Genomic DNA, 16,220 nt, shown 5'->3' with positions numbered 1-16,220 from the left:
TCCTTCTGTGTTGATGTGTGTGTGTGTGGCGCGTACTTGTGCGTGCACAGCCGGTGTATACTAGCCAGCCAAATGCTTTGCCTTGACTGTAAACCGCTCTTGGCACTCTTGCAAACAACCTGTGACCACAAATACCATTCATTTTCTCCAATTATGTAAAGGAAGGGAATTCTTAAGACGGCGCTCCCATTTTTGGTTTTATTTAGTGGCTTTTTTTATTAGTTTGTGGTATATGCTGAACTATTGAAGTGCGTTAGAAAGGGGTAATAGGTAAGGATGCATCCCAAAAACGAAACTTATTTTTACTGATGTTGTTTTTAGCAAGTGCCAAAATTATGAATACTAAATAATGTGCTGCCATTTGCAAATTGTTACTATTGTACCAAATATAGTTGCCATCAGTTAAATCTTAGACTAATTGTAAAATCCGTCTGCACCGCAATCCATTAACGGAACATCACAGGACTGATCCCCCCCCATTTTCAGACAGCACCCGTTTCAATTATGCATGAGAACTGCGGTTATTCATCCCCATTTGGAGCGAGCCAGAGATGCGTCGACGTGGTACGGCAAAAAAAAGAAACCGTCCCGGCGTTTCGATCCAGCAGAGATGGCATGGCGCGTTGCCCCTCAGCCCTAGTAAAACTAAAAGCTGGGATTGACATCACAGATTAATGAAGATTACATGCGGCGATTACTGGCCACGGGATGAATCATGATGACCTCATGTCCCATCAGAAGGCAATAAATCAGGAGATGTCAGTGACACTGCGTGGATGAGCCTGAGCGTTGACCATTCGGGTCACCTTGTAACAAAATCAGATAAGTTAAAGGATCTTTTTTTTTTTATATAGCGATCTCTGCTTCCGTCGTCAATGGGAATCGGCGCGATCCCGAAAGCAAAATCCGAGACGCAAAATTTAGCCAGGAGGCACAAATGAGTCAATCATTGCTGATCCTCATGGCAGACGCTCCCACTGACAGCGGACCGTTGGCCGACTGGGATTTTGCATGGGATTACACACCAGGCCTGGATCTCGCATTCTTAGTATTCTTCGAATGCAAACACGCACATCGCCCCACATGCGGAGCGCTGACCCCTCTTTAGAAAAAAAAGCGTGCAGATCCCCATGCTTAGTGACCCCAACCTGCCCCAGCTTCCACTTCCCACTGCCGCCTGCCTCTGTTTCCCGGCCCTTTTTTTTTTTCTTTCTTTTTTATACAAGGCATAAAATGACTCTGCAGCAGGGGAAACGCCCACCCGTCAAGACGTCCACAACTCATCTGGCGAGAAAATCTACGCCTGTGGACATATGTTGTATCGAGCACTTCCACAATTGGATTATGATTCGTGAAAGAGGGTTTTTACTTTTGAGGTTTTATTTTACGATCTAAAACCCAAATTCGAATCCAGCCGGCCGGGGCATTCCTGTGTGGAGTTTGCATGTTCTCCCCGTGCCCCCGTGGGTTCTCTCGGGGCAATCCGGCTTCCTCCCACACTCCAGAAACATGCATGGCAGTTGATTGGACACACCAAATTTTCCTTAGGTGTGATCGGGTGCGTGAATGGTTGTTTGTCTCTGTGTGCCCTGCTGCCCGAAGCCAGCTGGGATAGGCACCAGCAAGCCTCCGACGCTTGTGAGGATAACGTACTTTTTCTTTTCAAACTAAGAGCAAATTTATTGGAACGTGAAGCAATGTGGACTGTAGCCCATTTTGGTCATTGGGAATTACAACTCGTGTCATCATCAAATTAATCTCATTTATTCTCACTAAATTGTGTCATGTTGTTTGTCTTTATTGTGATTTATTTATTTTTTTTAACGGATGAGAATTGTCATTAATGACACAATTTCTGGTAGGTGAGGCAGAGTTAAAACACGATCTTACACAATCTACATTCTGGAGTTGGTGAATAAAACACACCTTGTGATTTCACAACAAATGTTGAGAACAATTTTATGAGATTATATGGAATTATATGCAGTTTCACCTGATGCATAATGCAGTAACACCTAAAATATGTGAGTTTTTTTTTGGTTAAAAAATCCCCCCCCTTCTTCAGTTGAAAACTAGGATTTCTCCGAGTAAATCCTCTAATCCATTAGGAGTAGGGCAGGGCCGGGTTTTTGGAGATTTGACTGACAGCTTCTTCATTCTCTCAGACTAAGTATTTTACGCGGCCGCTCGAAGATCCAAACCGGGGAAAATGTTCCTTAGAAGTTCCCAAACTTCCAATTTTATTTTGAAATCTCTTGAACAGACCATTTAATATGTTTGCCCGCAGCACAAGCAGTTGCTTGTCTTTTTGACTCCTTTTTACTCATCTCGCCCGGTTGGCTGGTGCGAATGCTGATTGCTAATTGTCCTCAAGATGACCGTGTCTCATGGTGGACAATGGTTTTGATTGGGATGGGGGGGGGTGAGTTACGGTGTTGGGACAAGGGTCTTTGTTCAGTAGCGCCTCTCCTCCCCCACTCCCTGCCCATCATCTATCTTGTTCTGACCATTGGGCAGCTGTCACTTAATCCAGCTAATCACAGACTGGGATGGTCTGTGGGAAACCAGACAAGTCCGCGGCTTTGCGCAAGCCCAGCGCGCACGGGCCGCGCATGAAGCCAGCGTGGGACTCTGGCAGAAGATGCGTAGGTACGCTCCGGACACCCCTTCATCGGTGGACGTCGGGGACGGAAGTGTTTTTGTACCTCTTCTATGCATTGGCATACGCACCCACCCGCCCACCCACCCGCGTGCTCCGACTAGCCCACTCCATCGAGGCGGGGGAGGGGTCTGGCGAGGAGTAGGTGGAAAGGTCAGAAGCCGAGCTACATGTCGCGGGATGATCCACGTTCATGTCGAATAATCCATCAATCGGGCCGCATCTGTTGCGCGTCCGATCCCCCGCTCGGAGTGGTTCTCGCGAGGCGGACGATCGGCAAGATATCGCCGCTTCCGTTCGGGCTTGAAGCGCTATCAAAAAATGGAGGCTCTCCACAATAACACTCCCCTCCCCTTCCTCCCGCCAGCAGCCATTGCCAGACAAGCCAACTTAATCCCGCAGCCCAGCAGCGAGCGGCCGACCGGCTTGTTGGTCCCCCAGATCAACAACGCACACTTTTGACGGATCGCACACCTCCTCCCCGCAATTTCTCTTTCCCGCTTCACTTGAGCGACGGCGAGTTCTAATACTTCAACTACCCCCCGCCCCCCTCGCCAAAGTCTTCCCGGGTCCAGTGTCCCATCCGTGACATTACAGTAGAGGTCACATTGTGGCTACTACAACTGTCTCCGATGGTGACGCAATGATTGCTATTTAGGTCAGCTGGTTGCCTAGCAGTGTGCCCTGCAGCACACCGGCTAAATTACGCTTACGGAGTGTGCATGTGCCCGCGCCGGCACGCACCATTGACAGCAGGCAGAATTTTCTGGATTTTCCTCTGTCGCTAAAAACATAGTTGCTTAGCAACCCCTTCATGTCAACATAGTACTGAAAGTAACAAAATAAGCACAAGTTTTGGAGGGGTTATCGCTATTTTCAACTTTATCAGCCGCGATGCAAGCGAAGTGTTTCTCCCTTCTGAAAAAAGAATTTATAAGCATCTAAGGGCGTGTTCACATGATATAAATTTTGTTTCCTGGTCCAGACCAAAGCAGAAAATATTACACGGTGCGTTTTGCATCACACATTTGGTCCTGGATCACTTGAAGTCCTTCTGGCGTCGTTAAATTGGACCAAAGTTTGACCAGTAAGAAAATCATATGTATAAAGTTGCAAGTCAAAAAACTACACACCAGAGGTTTCTCTGTTGCACCCAGACGGAAATTTGCTGGAAATGTTTGTGAGCAAACAATCCTAACAAACGTTTGATGTATCCATAAGTTAGAACATGAGATGAACTGTGTGGATATATCTACTCATTATTTATGATCTTCTAGACACCAGCTGAATTTGCCGATGCTAGCCAATTAGCAATTGCGATTAGCATTCGTGTGCTTGTGATCACCATTTAAGGTCCACAAGAGTGAGAATGGAGCTACTGATTAGCTTCAATGCGGTCACTTCCTGTTCTTGACGAGCAGACTGGGCGGTTTCATGTTTGAATGCCTGCTGCTGGTTAAAACACCAAACACCTAAACCAAGCTACTATGCACTAGATTGTTTGTAATGACGAGTTATGTTCTCGCATAAAACAACCCTAGTGTTTTTTGGGAAGTTCTATCACTTTGTTTTCAGAAGCTCCATGTCCTAATATTGTTTTTAACGATATCAGTAAGTTTGCAATTAGGCTATGGAACCGTATGTCAAGATGGTCTTTGCATATGTGTCTTTCTTTTTCTAACCTCGTTTGCCACTCAAATAATTGAATATTACTTCATCACACGTCATACCGTTTTTAATTGGAAATGACCTCAAAGTTGTGATATCCTGTTTTTTAGGCTAGCCCTTCTCCCTTTCCGCCATTGCAGCACTCAATTGCAAGAAAGGTCCATTCAGAAACCGGCAGCACAAACATGTTCCACCTAAGCTTCAAGGCAGATGTTAATTGCCCTATTTTTAACGATGACTTACCCGACTTGGTTGACTTTTCCCCCATAGAATATGATATGCAGTCAGAGCTACGCTTAATTTACTCATTCACTGCAAGTCCATTTATAATGAATCTTTGATGTCGAAAGCTCTGAGTGGTAGTCAGTAAGTTAATAGGGTTTTAGGATTTCTAGTCCATGGTACACCCCGCCTTCTGCTCAAAGTCACAGTTTGCTATCAGGTGTGAACACACCTCAAGTAACATGAGATGCGCTCACCTATTGTTTAATGCACTGCAGGCAAGCAGCAATTACCAAACAAACTTGCCAACCCAGGCCCATGGTGCTTTTCCCCTGCTGAATGTTTAATTGGACAGCTGACACTTTCTGTTGACGTGCATGACAACATTTTATCCTCCTCCGTTTCTGTTTGACTGAATTGAGATATTTGTTGTACTGTACACTTCATGTAAATATTCAAGTTTTCTTTCAAATCTTTTTTGAGACAAAACACTACACAGAATCTTTTTTCATACTGACTTAATTGGGATCTCCTTTCATCTGTTCATATTACACTACAAATATGCAGGCAGTGTTTATATTAATCCGTTGCATGATGTGTTCGGAGCCAAGCAAAACTGAAACAAGATAATCCCATTAGCTGCTTATTTACTGTACCTCAGTGTCTGACAAGCAAGGACAAAGCCAGTGTGAATTGAGCGCTCATACTGTAGCTAATATTGGCAAAGTGACCTTGTTAATGGACCTCATCTTTGGTGGGAGTTAGTTTCCCCTAAAAACATGCGTGGTAAAAGTCTTTTCTTTTTTAACCCTGTTGCTTTAAACCATTTGATATTGCAGCACGCTGACTTTTGGACTCGCAAATGCTCATGACATCGTACATTATTTTTATATTGCATTGTAATACTCTCGTAGGATGCATCCATTTTTTTGATGAGATATAGAACCAGGCAATTTTATTTAGGCTGTTGGTCTTCAAATGAGGGTTTGTGTAGGGTTCATGAGATTTTAAGAGTTTCTGCAGGTATCAGCAAATCTAACATGATGCTTTGCTTAAAGGCTGTGACGGGAAAAAGTAAGTTTTCAAATTAAGAGCTAATGATTTGGAACATGAAGCATCTTATTGATAAATTGTGTTCTAGTGACTCATTTGTGGCAATGTTTTGATCTGGTCAACAGATTGACCCCTATAGGAAGAAAGGCTAGCAAACTTGCCTTTATTCCAACTTTCAAGATTTCACAGCACAATATTCCAACTTGTTTTCATAAGTTTTCATTGATCGTTGAGAACTCAGACGCAATTTTTTGAGAAATTGCTTTTTCTAGTTTCTAATTAAAATTTGACAGGCTTAACAATTCTTCTGTCCATGTTCCAAATTTATTTGAGGCCCTTATTGTTTTCACTTTGGAATTTTAATGGATCTTTGTTTTGTTTTGTTTTTATGTTTTTTTTTTTGTTTTTTGCCCCGGCAATCACTCAAGAAAATGTACTCAAATTGCCGTCCCTCCTGGCAACATATTGTGTGCTTATTGAGAACCTGAGCTTCTCTGGGGGGAAAAAAAAACCACTTCCTCTTTGTACACAATAGAAGACACGGGATACACATATTGAAATGGCGTCATGACCACCATATGTATTGTTACAAAATCGTTTTCAGACGCTGACAGGATGTGAGCGATTTAAAGTCTATTCATGCTTATAAATATATGAGTAATACTGGAAAACTATTTTTTTAAGCTACAAAACGCATTCTGTAATAATAATAATAATAATAATTCTGTAATAAACGTGGCATCAACTAACTGCATTGACGTCTTCTTTTGTCTTCTTTTCTCAGCGGACGTACACCTTAATTGTTGAGGCCTGGGACTGGGACAACACCACCCGGAACAGTAAGTGAAGCGATGACACGCCGCAGGTGTTTTGGCAAGACGAGAAATTTTTTAATTCCTTATTGTGACGTTTTTCAGTCGAAAATATGTGGCGTTGGATATATTGGTCTCTCAAGACAGCCTGTATACAATACAAGCGGCCATGTCGGCGGTCAGCGCTTGACCAGCTGTGTCCTGTTTTCATTCGGAAATGTCCGTCGGCCCGACTCCCGTACATCCCCTTTTTCCCGTCCGAGCGGTAGCCCGGTCTGGGAGGAATCGTTTGAGGACTATAAATGTTTCGCGCACCCTTGATCCCTTGGCGTTTTTCGCCAGTTTCAAATATCCTTGTGCGCGCGTGTATATGGATGCTTTTCCATACCGCGCCGTTCTCTTTTGTCCGCTTGTCTGCTTTATTTGTAAAAAGGCATCGCATCCTGTTTAGGCTGTCACATCAAACGCGCTTGGGAATGCAGACAATGGAGACGAAATAGAAATTGACATCATGGCTGTGATTAGCTTCTCGCCCAATGCGGTTTCCGCTTTCTTTGGAGGAGGTCACACGTAAAGCGGACATTGCTAGTCATTCGGGGGCTATTTATACAACATGAGAAATGTAAATAGGGTTTTCTTTTGGCCGTTCGTTTGTCATAGTAATCACAATTAAGGAACGAAATAATTTTTTGAAACTTTTGGAGGGGCCGCGGGAGTCATATTCCCGCCATCTGTAGCCGTCAGTGGCAATTAATGTTTGTTCAGGTGGGATCATTCCGTCGTATTTTGTGCATATATTTTTATTTTTCTGTCTAGTCTGATTCAGGCTGGAGGGCCGTCACTATCGAATCTTTTTCAAAATTGATTATTCCATCCGTTATTTCCTTCCCCCGCCCCCCCCAATAATTTTTCTAAAATAACATTTTTTCTCTGTTTTAATATTCTAGAGTTTGTGGATATAGTTAGTGGATATAACTACCGTATTTCTCTGTGTATAAGCCTTGTAAATTACTTATTTATCATTCAAATTAATGTTATTCAAATACAGATATGTGGAAAAAATTGGTTAGTTTTAATTTATAAATTGACACCCACCCCAATATGGGGGTTGAAAATGAGGGGAAAAAAAAAAACACCTCGACTTGCACACAGAGAAATACATAATAAATGCATGGGAATTTTTAGACACCCCAAAAATTTGACAATGCGAACCGGTTAATAATCGCAATTAGCATCAGCGCGCCAGTGATTAGCATATAAAGTCAACAAACGTTGACGACCATTTAGTTGACACAAACATAATGTTCCATCTACATTACAGGGTAGCGCTATATAACATGATGACGATAAGAACTAATATTAGCTAGCATTAGCTAGCGGAGCCAAGTTTGGGCATATGATCAAAAATCAGCATTCTTACAAAGAACGTACAACTTATAGACAGTCGTGGGCCAGTTTTGATTGAGACAAAATGAGTGAGTCACCAACTCTTAAAATCACACGATCCTTCTCACTTCAAAATGTAATTTCAACAGCGGCCAGAGGCGGCGCCAAAAACAAAGATCAAGCCAAACAAAGCACAAATGAATGAACTGTTGAACTGAATCAGTTTCAAAACATTATTTTGGGTGCGGCCCGGGACTAGTTGATCCACGGGCCTGTACCGGGCCGCAGACCGGTGGTTGGGGACCACCGGTTTACAGTTGACGGCAAGTGGCAAAATGTCTAATTCAAGATATTTCTTGAGCCATAATTTGGTTGGCAGTCATTATAGACAAAATAATAACTTTCTTACTGCTAAAAATGGATAAGTTACAAATAAACGTGACTCCCCCGTCCCTTTGGGTTACAGTGCCACCTGTTGATATGCGCCGTGACTTTTTAAAGCGATGTCACCCGTGCAGACGTATTTGAATGGACCTGACGGAAAGTAGCGGTACATCATGCATGCGTGGACATATTTCTATTAGTGAGCCATCAGAATAGAATCTTGGCCTGAGTCAGCATCCGCCTCCTGTCTTGTCCTACGTAAGAGCCCGCCAGTATGTCAGTGAGATTCCTCTCCTCCAGCATCACATCCTCCGTCCCTCCCGCTCCCACCCCCCGCCCCCCTCGCGTCCTCAGGAAAGGCAGCGGGCTGTTTTCCTTGTGTTTATCGAGCAGGAAGCGGAGCGGACCGGGCGGCCGGGCTGGGTGTTTAGACACCGAGGTAGCCGAGCCCGCTTGGGCCCGGAGCCCATTGTTCTCTATCTGGCAACTGCCGGGGGTTCTATTTGTTATTGTTGCTTAATTCTGTCTGACATTGTGTCAGACCCCGGCAGAGGAAAATGTGTGTATGGGAGTGTGTGTGAGCGCTCGCTCACTTCAAATGTGACTTCAAGTGCAGCGCGTCTCGGAGCGACGCAGGAAAGGAAATCGCAGGCCCTCCGCTTCCACTCAGATTGTTGACCGACCGCAATCCCGCGCCGATTAATTACTTTTTTTTTTTTGCGGACGCTTTTGTGAGAGCCGCTGTGAGAAACAGCTTATTTAGTGGAGCTGTCAGAATTAATCGACTGTCAAATTCATCGACAGCTAATTTAATTGATTTATCGTTAGAGCCGTAAAATTGTTCAATCTGATTTCGGCTTCCCAACAATTTTTTTTTTGTCATCCTTCATGAAAACACACCAAATTATCTTTTATGTTTGACTAAAATAGATTTGAAAATATTTGCTTTTACTTTGAAATTTATGACCGAAGCAGTAACCACGATCAACATAAACAATAACAAAGGAACGCCAATAATTGGTAAATAAACTGTAATCGTGAAAAACGAATTTTTCATAGTTTCATGCCAAATAAAGTTAAATCTGATTGCTCTATTGACAGAATCTTATCTGTAAAAAAATGTTTGCTGATACCCATTAATAATAGTCAAGGAGGTCAATAACTGATATTTGGGGCCAATAAAAGCTTGGCATCCAAAATTAAAAAAAAAAAGAGCTCCTTGAAGTTAAGACACTTTTAAATTGATTTATTATTGGTCATCAGAGTTTAAAAAACAAAGGCGATGACGATATTTTTCGAATTGCGGTTTAAGGGCGCCAATCATCAGCCCAGTTTTATTATTTCTTTTTTTTTATATCAGTCTTTCTATAGGTATAATCTGTCTTTAATTTGACAACTTTATAACATATGTACAATTAATAACTGTAAAATGTTATGCCTCTTACTGTCTACTACTGAAAATGACATGCGCTCAGGGCTCAGACAGGGGCGGAGCTTCTATTATTATACATTGTAATAGGTAATATTATTTAAATGATTTTATTTCATGAAACCCTGACTGTGCCTGTTACAGTATTATTGTTTTCAGAAAATTTAAACATGCATGAAAAGGAGAGATCTTATCCGATTAATTATAGGCGAAATACTAACTTTTTATTCTGAAAATGGCTAGATAAGTAAAGTACCTCTTTAATTGTTAGCATCTTCTGCACTTGATGTTGCTGCTGAGATGACTTCTGTGTCATGGGAAATTGGAAGAACAGGCAACAGTGCCAAATAACAAGAATAACCCCCCCCAAAAAATGTAAATTTGGTCATCACACTTTACATATCTGGTCTGCACATATAGTTTAACATTAGCAAAAGATTAACTTCTTTCCTAATGTGATTTTGGTCATTATAATCACTTTTTGGTTCAAATGTCTTTTATGGGCACGTTTCTAGTAAGAGGTAACCAATTGTATTGATTTCAGATGATGACGAGCACCTGATTGAGCGCAGCGCTCACACCGGTATGGCAAACCCCGGTGACCCCTGGAAGACCATCCACTATGATGGGCCTGTGGCGCGCATCATTTACCGTATCCGGGTGCGCTGCGACGACAATTACTACAGCAACAAGTGCAATAAACTCTGCGTTCCCCGTGACGACTACTTTGGCCACTATCGCTGTGAGCAGTCTGGCGCCCAAGTTTGCCTGGAGGGCTGGATGGGCCCCGATTGCAAGACAGGTGAGCTAACCCCCAGGAAGCATGACAAATGCAAGAGTTTGCGTTTACAACTGGCATGTAATTAACTCATTCACACAGCGGTAAAAGATTGCATCATAACCTAGCATGTGACTTTCTGCAGGTATCAGAAAAACTCCGTGAATGCTTTTTAATGCCGTGACAGGAATAGTATGGGTTTCTTTTCAAATTAAGAGCAAATTAATTGGAACATAAAAGCAACTTATCAGGACTATTGATCTTTTGGGGAAAACCAAAAACTATTTCAGATTAATCGGGTGATTAATTAAAAAAAATGTGAACATGTGTACTTGTATGTATGTTTACTATAATAATAATGAATTATATTTTTTTTTCCTCCCATCGCATTTCAATAGGTGTCAATTATACTTGGATTTTCATGGCCTGGCACCTATTTCTTGTGAATAGCAGGGCTCAACAGTAAATAAATTATTTTAAAAAAAAAAGCAAACACTTTTTTCTTTTAATTCACAGAATGCTTTCCCCCCTCAGTTCAGACATTCGATTACTTTTTTTTTTTTTTTTAAGTGTTTGGCTGTCTGTACAAGCATTATATTAAGCATTAAGCAATTAATGATTGGGTACTAAAGTATTTGATGACTTTTTTTATAAAAGTACTAAAGTAATGAACTACTTTAGCCAGTTAAGTACCAAAGTACTTAAATACTCTAGTAAATACTCTACTCTTAATTACTCAATTCATACTGAAGTAATGAATTGAATGGATACTTAAAAACTGGAACAATGGGTCTTTGGGATTGAATGAGTTAATTTATTAATTCTAGCGTTTTTCAAATGTTAAACTGAGCTTAGCAGTGGACCTTGCAAGTGAGGTATTACAATTCGACTTGCTTTGGAATTTATTTGCCGTGCCACCTTAAAATCAACAATGCTTAAGTAGGTGTTAATGTAGATGGCGCCGTTTGTTTTTCAGTTGGGTTATTGTTGTACAGGCAGGCTATAAAGTCGTGGCCCTCTTAACCTCTAACTCGGCTCAAGGAAGCATGAATCACGATGTCCTGTTGCACTTGTTCCAAACTAACAAACCTGCGCCTGCCCGTTTGCCCTTGTCAAGGATTCCCTTCGTGTTTTCTTACGTCCGCTCACTGAATAATAAACATTTAATGTGCGTATTTGCAAGCGTTTGATTTCTCGTCTTTTTTTTCGTTTTCTCCTTCTAGCGATCTGCAAGCAAGGTTGTAATTTGCTACATGGTGGTTGCTCCGTTCCAGGAGAATGCAAGTAAGACTAGCATATTCACTTACTGTAATGAAAGTCTTCAGATTTGAATTTGTCAACACATTTTGTGAGCGCCGGAATGTTATACATTGTTTTTGATGTATGTAGTATAAAATCAAACTCGTATTACTTCCTGAAGAGGAGGTCCACACAAAATGTTTTCTCGACAGGAAAATAGACATAATATAGCATTGTGATTTTTAACGCATTTGTGGAATAAGAATTAAGAGTTGAGCTCTGCGCAACTGTGATGTCATTTTCAGTTGGAAGATGGATAAAAAAAAAGTCAATTTTGCTTGAAACACTTACTGACTTCGTAGTTAGCGGGCTTCCATTAACGACAATGGGCACTAATGCTAATCAGTTAGCATAAGCAAATTTTGTTGATCTAAAAATGCATATATAGAATATAATCAATAATGAGTAGTTATAAGAGCTTACTTCAATCAGAAACACTTACTGACTTCCTAGTTTGCGGGCTTCCATTAACGACAATCTTAACGCATGTAGCTTTCCAAAATTAAGGAAAGAATTCCCAAAAAGCACTCAGGCTCTATTATCAAAGAATAAACTACACCTTCAAATCTATAGTGGCTCGGTTTTACAGTAGGTGTTCAAATTTTAACCAAAACAGCCCAGAAGACGAAGAACAGGAAGTTAACGGATAAGTTAACAGGAAACAAACAGGCAGCACCGGCACACAATTACTTGTGCGTGTGCAATCTACATATACCAATATCTAGGTGTTAATTGAATTGTAGAATTTAAAGGGTTAATTTCTAACACAGTAATGCTAAACATGTTTGCTTACTGGTTCGCATTGACTCGCGTTCAACCTTACATTAGATGAAGAAGAAGAACAGGAAGTTCATGACCTCCATGTTTAAGTTTACTAATAGAATATTTTTGAAACATTTTAAGTGATTTTTGGGACACGATTACACGTGTATTGTACATATAACAAGATGTAGGTGTGAAATAAACGGTCATCACTCTCGCGCTAATGCTAATCGCGAATGCTAACGAGTTAGCATCGGCGAATTTTGTTGATCTATAGATGACATAATCAATAATGAATAGTTATATGAACTTACTTCAATCATGTTCAACCTTAGTAGACTATAAAAAAAATGCACTAGGATATGTTTTTGATTGTTTGAAAGCATTTTGCTTTTAAGTCTTAACAAAGTTGCGTGCCCTCATCAAAACAAACAAGAATACATAAACCTAATTCTGAACAGTCACCCTCAGACTTGCCTTCCTTTCTTTTTCCCCTTGCTTCCACTCAGGCGTCTCAGTTTAGCGCAGGCAGTGCCTTTGCCTGACATTATATTTTTAGGCAGCCCAAATCCCACACAGAATACCAAGCATCTCCTCGGTTTTTTTTTTTTTTCTTTACCACTCGAGCCCAAGACGGGGGTTGTGAGTGTGAGCGCTGTAAACGTGCTGCGAATCACCATATCCCCCTCTTCATCTGCAATGCGCTTCTCTTTTTTAGGTAAGGGCAAGGGCCAAACAAATTGTAACGTATTGCAGCAGTCCGTTATTATTAGATGAAATCATTATTACAAGAAGGCTTGACCTGACTATCTTCAGTTAGCAGGCAGAAAAGGGAGCGAGGCATCTTCTTCTTCTGAAATGTCAGGTCCCGGCAGACAGGAAAAGTGATATGAGTGGAGGAGCAGCAGTAAAGATTCTTCTTGCTCTGGCATGAATTTAATGAAGCCTCGGGTAACAAAGCAGGCAATAAATCCCTTGTGATCTCTCGGTGCCCTTTCGTTCTCTTTATTTCATCCGTTTTGTGGGCTTTACGTTGCCCCGTTTCGCCAGAGGCTTCGGTGGGTGCTTCATGTGCGGCTGTAGTATAGAGGCGCACATTGGGTATCTTGTCGACGGCCTGGCGTTGGTGGTGCCTGTTTTTCGTCACCTTTGACATGTGCCACCGCCATGATTTTGGAATCCGACCCACGCCTACTTGCGGATGAGTAACGGTGCTTCTAGCACATCCTAGATTTGATTCGTGGAAGCCTGTTGAGACCTACAGCCATAAACCACGTTTGCGCCGCCTGTAAAAGCTGGCCTATTTTTGCCTTTTTTTTTTTTTTTTTCCCAGTGTTGCTGTTCTGTACAGCACTGGTGTGGAATGCTGGACTAAATCAATCTTGTAATGTTCCTCCGGAGGAGGAAGTATCAAAGCCATAACATTTGACTAAATTCCCGGCTGTTATGTTGAAAACAATTGTTGCTGGCCGGGAAGTACGCTAGTTATGCATCACACCAGATGGTGGCACATCATCTAATTACTGTGCTACCTTAATTTTGGACCTTCATTTGTTTCATGACTCAGTTGATGCATAGTTTAAATCATTAATATCTCCAATCAGGCGTCTAATCCTCCATAAAAATGAAGAAAAATCGCACTCATTGGAAAAACACTGATAATTTGACTAAGTTACGCACAGATCTATTTTAACTGCTCAAACAGTTACTAGGTTAACTCATTCACTATCAAAAATCAATGAGTCAACCAATCCTGTTGGCACATCATGGCATCATGTTTGGACTCAAAATCCAAGAGTTTTATTGTCATATGCATTGTAATACTTCACTACACTCTACCATCGAGCAAATAATAAAGTAGGCAATAAAACAAACAAAAGAAAAAACAGTCATAGAGCAATAAGGGCAGTAACAATGAACCACTAATAAATGGACTTACATTCTGAGCACCTTACGGAGTATATGGAATAGAAGAAGAAACTGTATCGATATAAGGATAATAGTGCGAAATATCATGTAGTGCAAAATATTATGTATTTAGCAGCTTTCCTGCACTGTGCAGGATTTGTAAGGTGCATGCGTGCATCCTGTGAGTGAGCCTACGTTACAGACAAACAAAAAAAGAAAAAAAATCACCATCTTGTAACTTCACAAATTCACAAGTTGGGGCGCTTGTAAGTCAAGGTAGCTCAAGCTATGTACAAGCGTGACTGTCCCCTTGCCGTAAAGTTATTCTTACATTACTGTTAGACCCACGAAGCCGATCAAATAGAGTGCAGCAAAGCATGTCAAGTATTCTTAGTCCCCCCCCCCAACCAAGAGACGTTCAAAGACCCCGTCTCTCGCATTGGCAGCGGTGCCGTCTGCAGGAGTACCGGCCCAAAATAGAAGCCAATTGACAAGACAGCTGGCTCGACGACACCGCAGCCTCGGAATAGCCGGGTGTTGTCATGAAGCGGCAGGCGCGTGCGCAGCCTCTGTAAACACACGGCCGTCTCCAGACGCCCTCAGAAGCCGCCGCGCCACTGTCATCATAGGCCTCGGGAACCCCCGCCCCCCGCTTTCCAGACGGGAGCCTGCTGGATGTATTCTTAACCCCTCCTGCCCTGGAATGTCACCCACCTCTAAGATTAGTCAGTAGGAGTCCTTGGGATGGCTTGACACGAGAGGCGCTAGTTTAACGTTTAGAAGTCTTTAAAATGCTATTAAAGCATTTTGGGATCATAGTTGCTCTTATGTTTATGGGTTAGAGTGGAAGTCAAAAATGTTGTTCACAGTATGTTCTGTGCATCCCCATTTGTGCGTTTTTGCCACTTTTCATTGAGGTGAAACGATATCACTCTTGTTTGAGGCACCCATAATTTTTTTTAAATTGCCTGCTTATAGCAACATGCTATGTTTAAAAGACTGAACATACCTGCATGTTTTGCAAATGTATCCATAATTTTCATACTCTTGTACTGGTAAGTGACACTGGACTATAAGCCACAGGGGTCAAATCATGAGTAAAAAGTTGCAACTTATAGTCTGAAAAATACAGTAATTGTATATGAAAAATGATTATCAAATTAATTGTATTTAAAATATTAACTACTGAACATGGATGAACAAATAAAATATTCATTTAATATCAAGTTTATGGAATATGAGCAAACTGAGCTGTGATTGGTTGTTGTTTGAACCCTGTAACTGTGATGTTGTTTTCAGTTGACAGCAAGCAGCAAAATGGCCGCCTCTGAGTGCGATAAAAATGGGTGGATTTAGCTATTTTCAGCAATAAAATTTTAATATTTTCCCTATAATAAATTTAAGTCTTATTTTTCATGTATCAGATTAACAAAATGTACTGTAAAAAAATAAAATTGAAGTTTCCTTTTTAAATCATTATAAACCTTCATAGAAATCATCTATTTAGTCGAGCAAAAGGTATTCCTGCTTGACGATATTAAGAAAATATCCTCCACCTTCGTGAATAATAACCTCATGGACTGACAAAAAAAATGTATATATTTCTGTTTCATTATGAATGACAAACGTTGATCATTTTTTCATCATCAACAGGCGACATGTTGTTAGTGATCAGTAGGAACGGCAACTTTGTCCAACTGTCAGCATTAGTCATGCCATGAGAAGAAGTTTTCTTTTCCAATTAAGAGCAAATTAATTGTATAATGAAACACCTTACTGCTAAATTGTGGTAGTAACTGCTTTGTAAAACGTTGGATGCCTTTATTTTGTTGTGCATTACCATTGATGATAGAATTTTTC

At 41.2% G+C, this 16,220-nt stretch overlaps 1 protein-coding gene across 2 annotated transcripts in view; it reads left to right on the top strand.

Moving 5' to 3' along the window:
- The window catches only part of jag2b (jagged canonical Notch ligand 2b), a 50,348-nt gene that overhangs the window by 12,270 nt on the left and 21,858 nt on the right, over positions 1-16,220 (top strand). For both annotated transcript variants that reach the window (XM_088403454.1, XM_088403455.1), the window contains exons 3-5: positions 6,387-6,441; positions 10,158-10,415; positions 11,615-11,675. In XM_088403454.1, the coding sequence (XP_088259580.1) occupies positions 6,387-6,441; positions 10,158-10,415; positions 11,615-11,675 (374 nt within the window). The remainder of the gene's footprint in view (positions 1-6,386; positions 6,442-10,157; positions 10,416-11,614; positions 11,676-16,220) is intronic.

The sequence above is a fragment of the Hippichthys cyanospilos genome, chromosome 20 (assembly GCF_059441005.1).
Source record: "Hippichthys cyanospilos isolate Australia breed blue-spotted pipefish chromosome 20, RoL_Hcya_1.0, whole genome shotgun sequence".
Classification (NCBI taxonomy): domain Eukaryota; kingdom Metazoa; phylum Chordata; class Actinopteri; order Syngnathiformes; family Syngnathidae; genus Hippichthys; species Hippichthys cyanospilos.
Note: the sequence above shows the minus strand (reverse complement) of the source record. Positions and strands in the feature narration are given on the sequence as shown.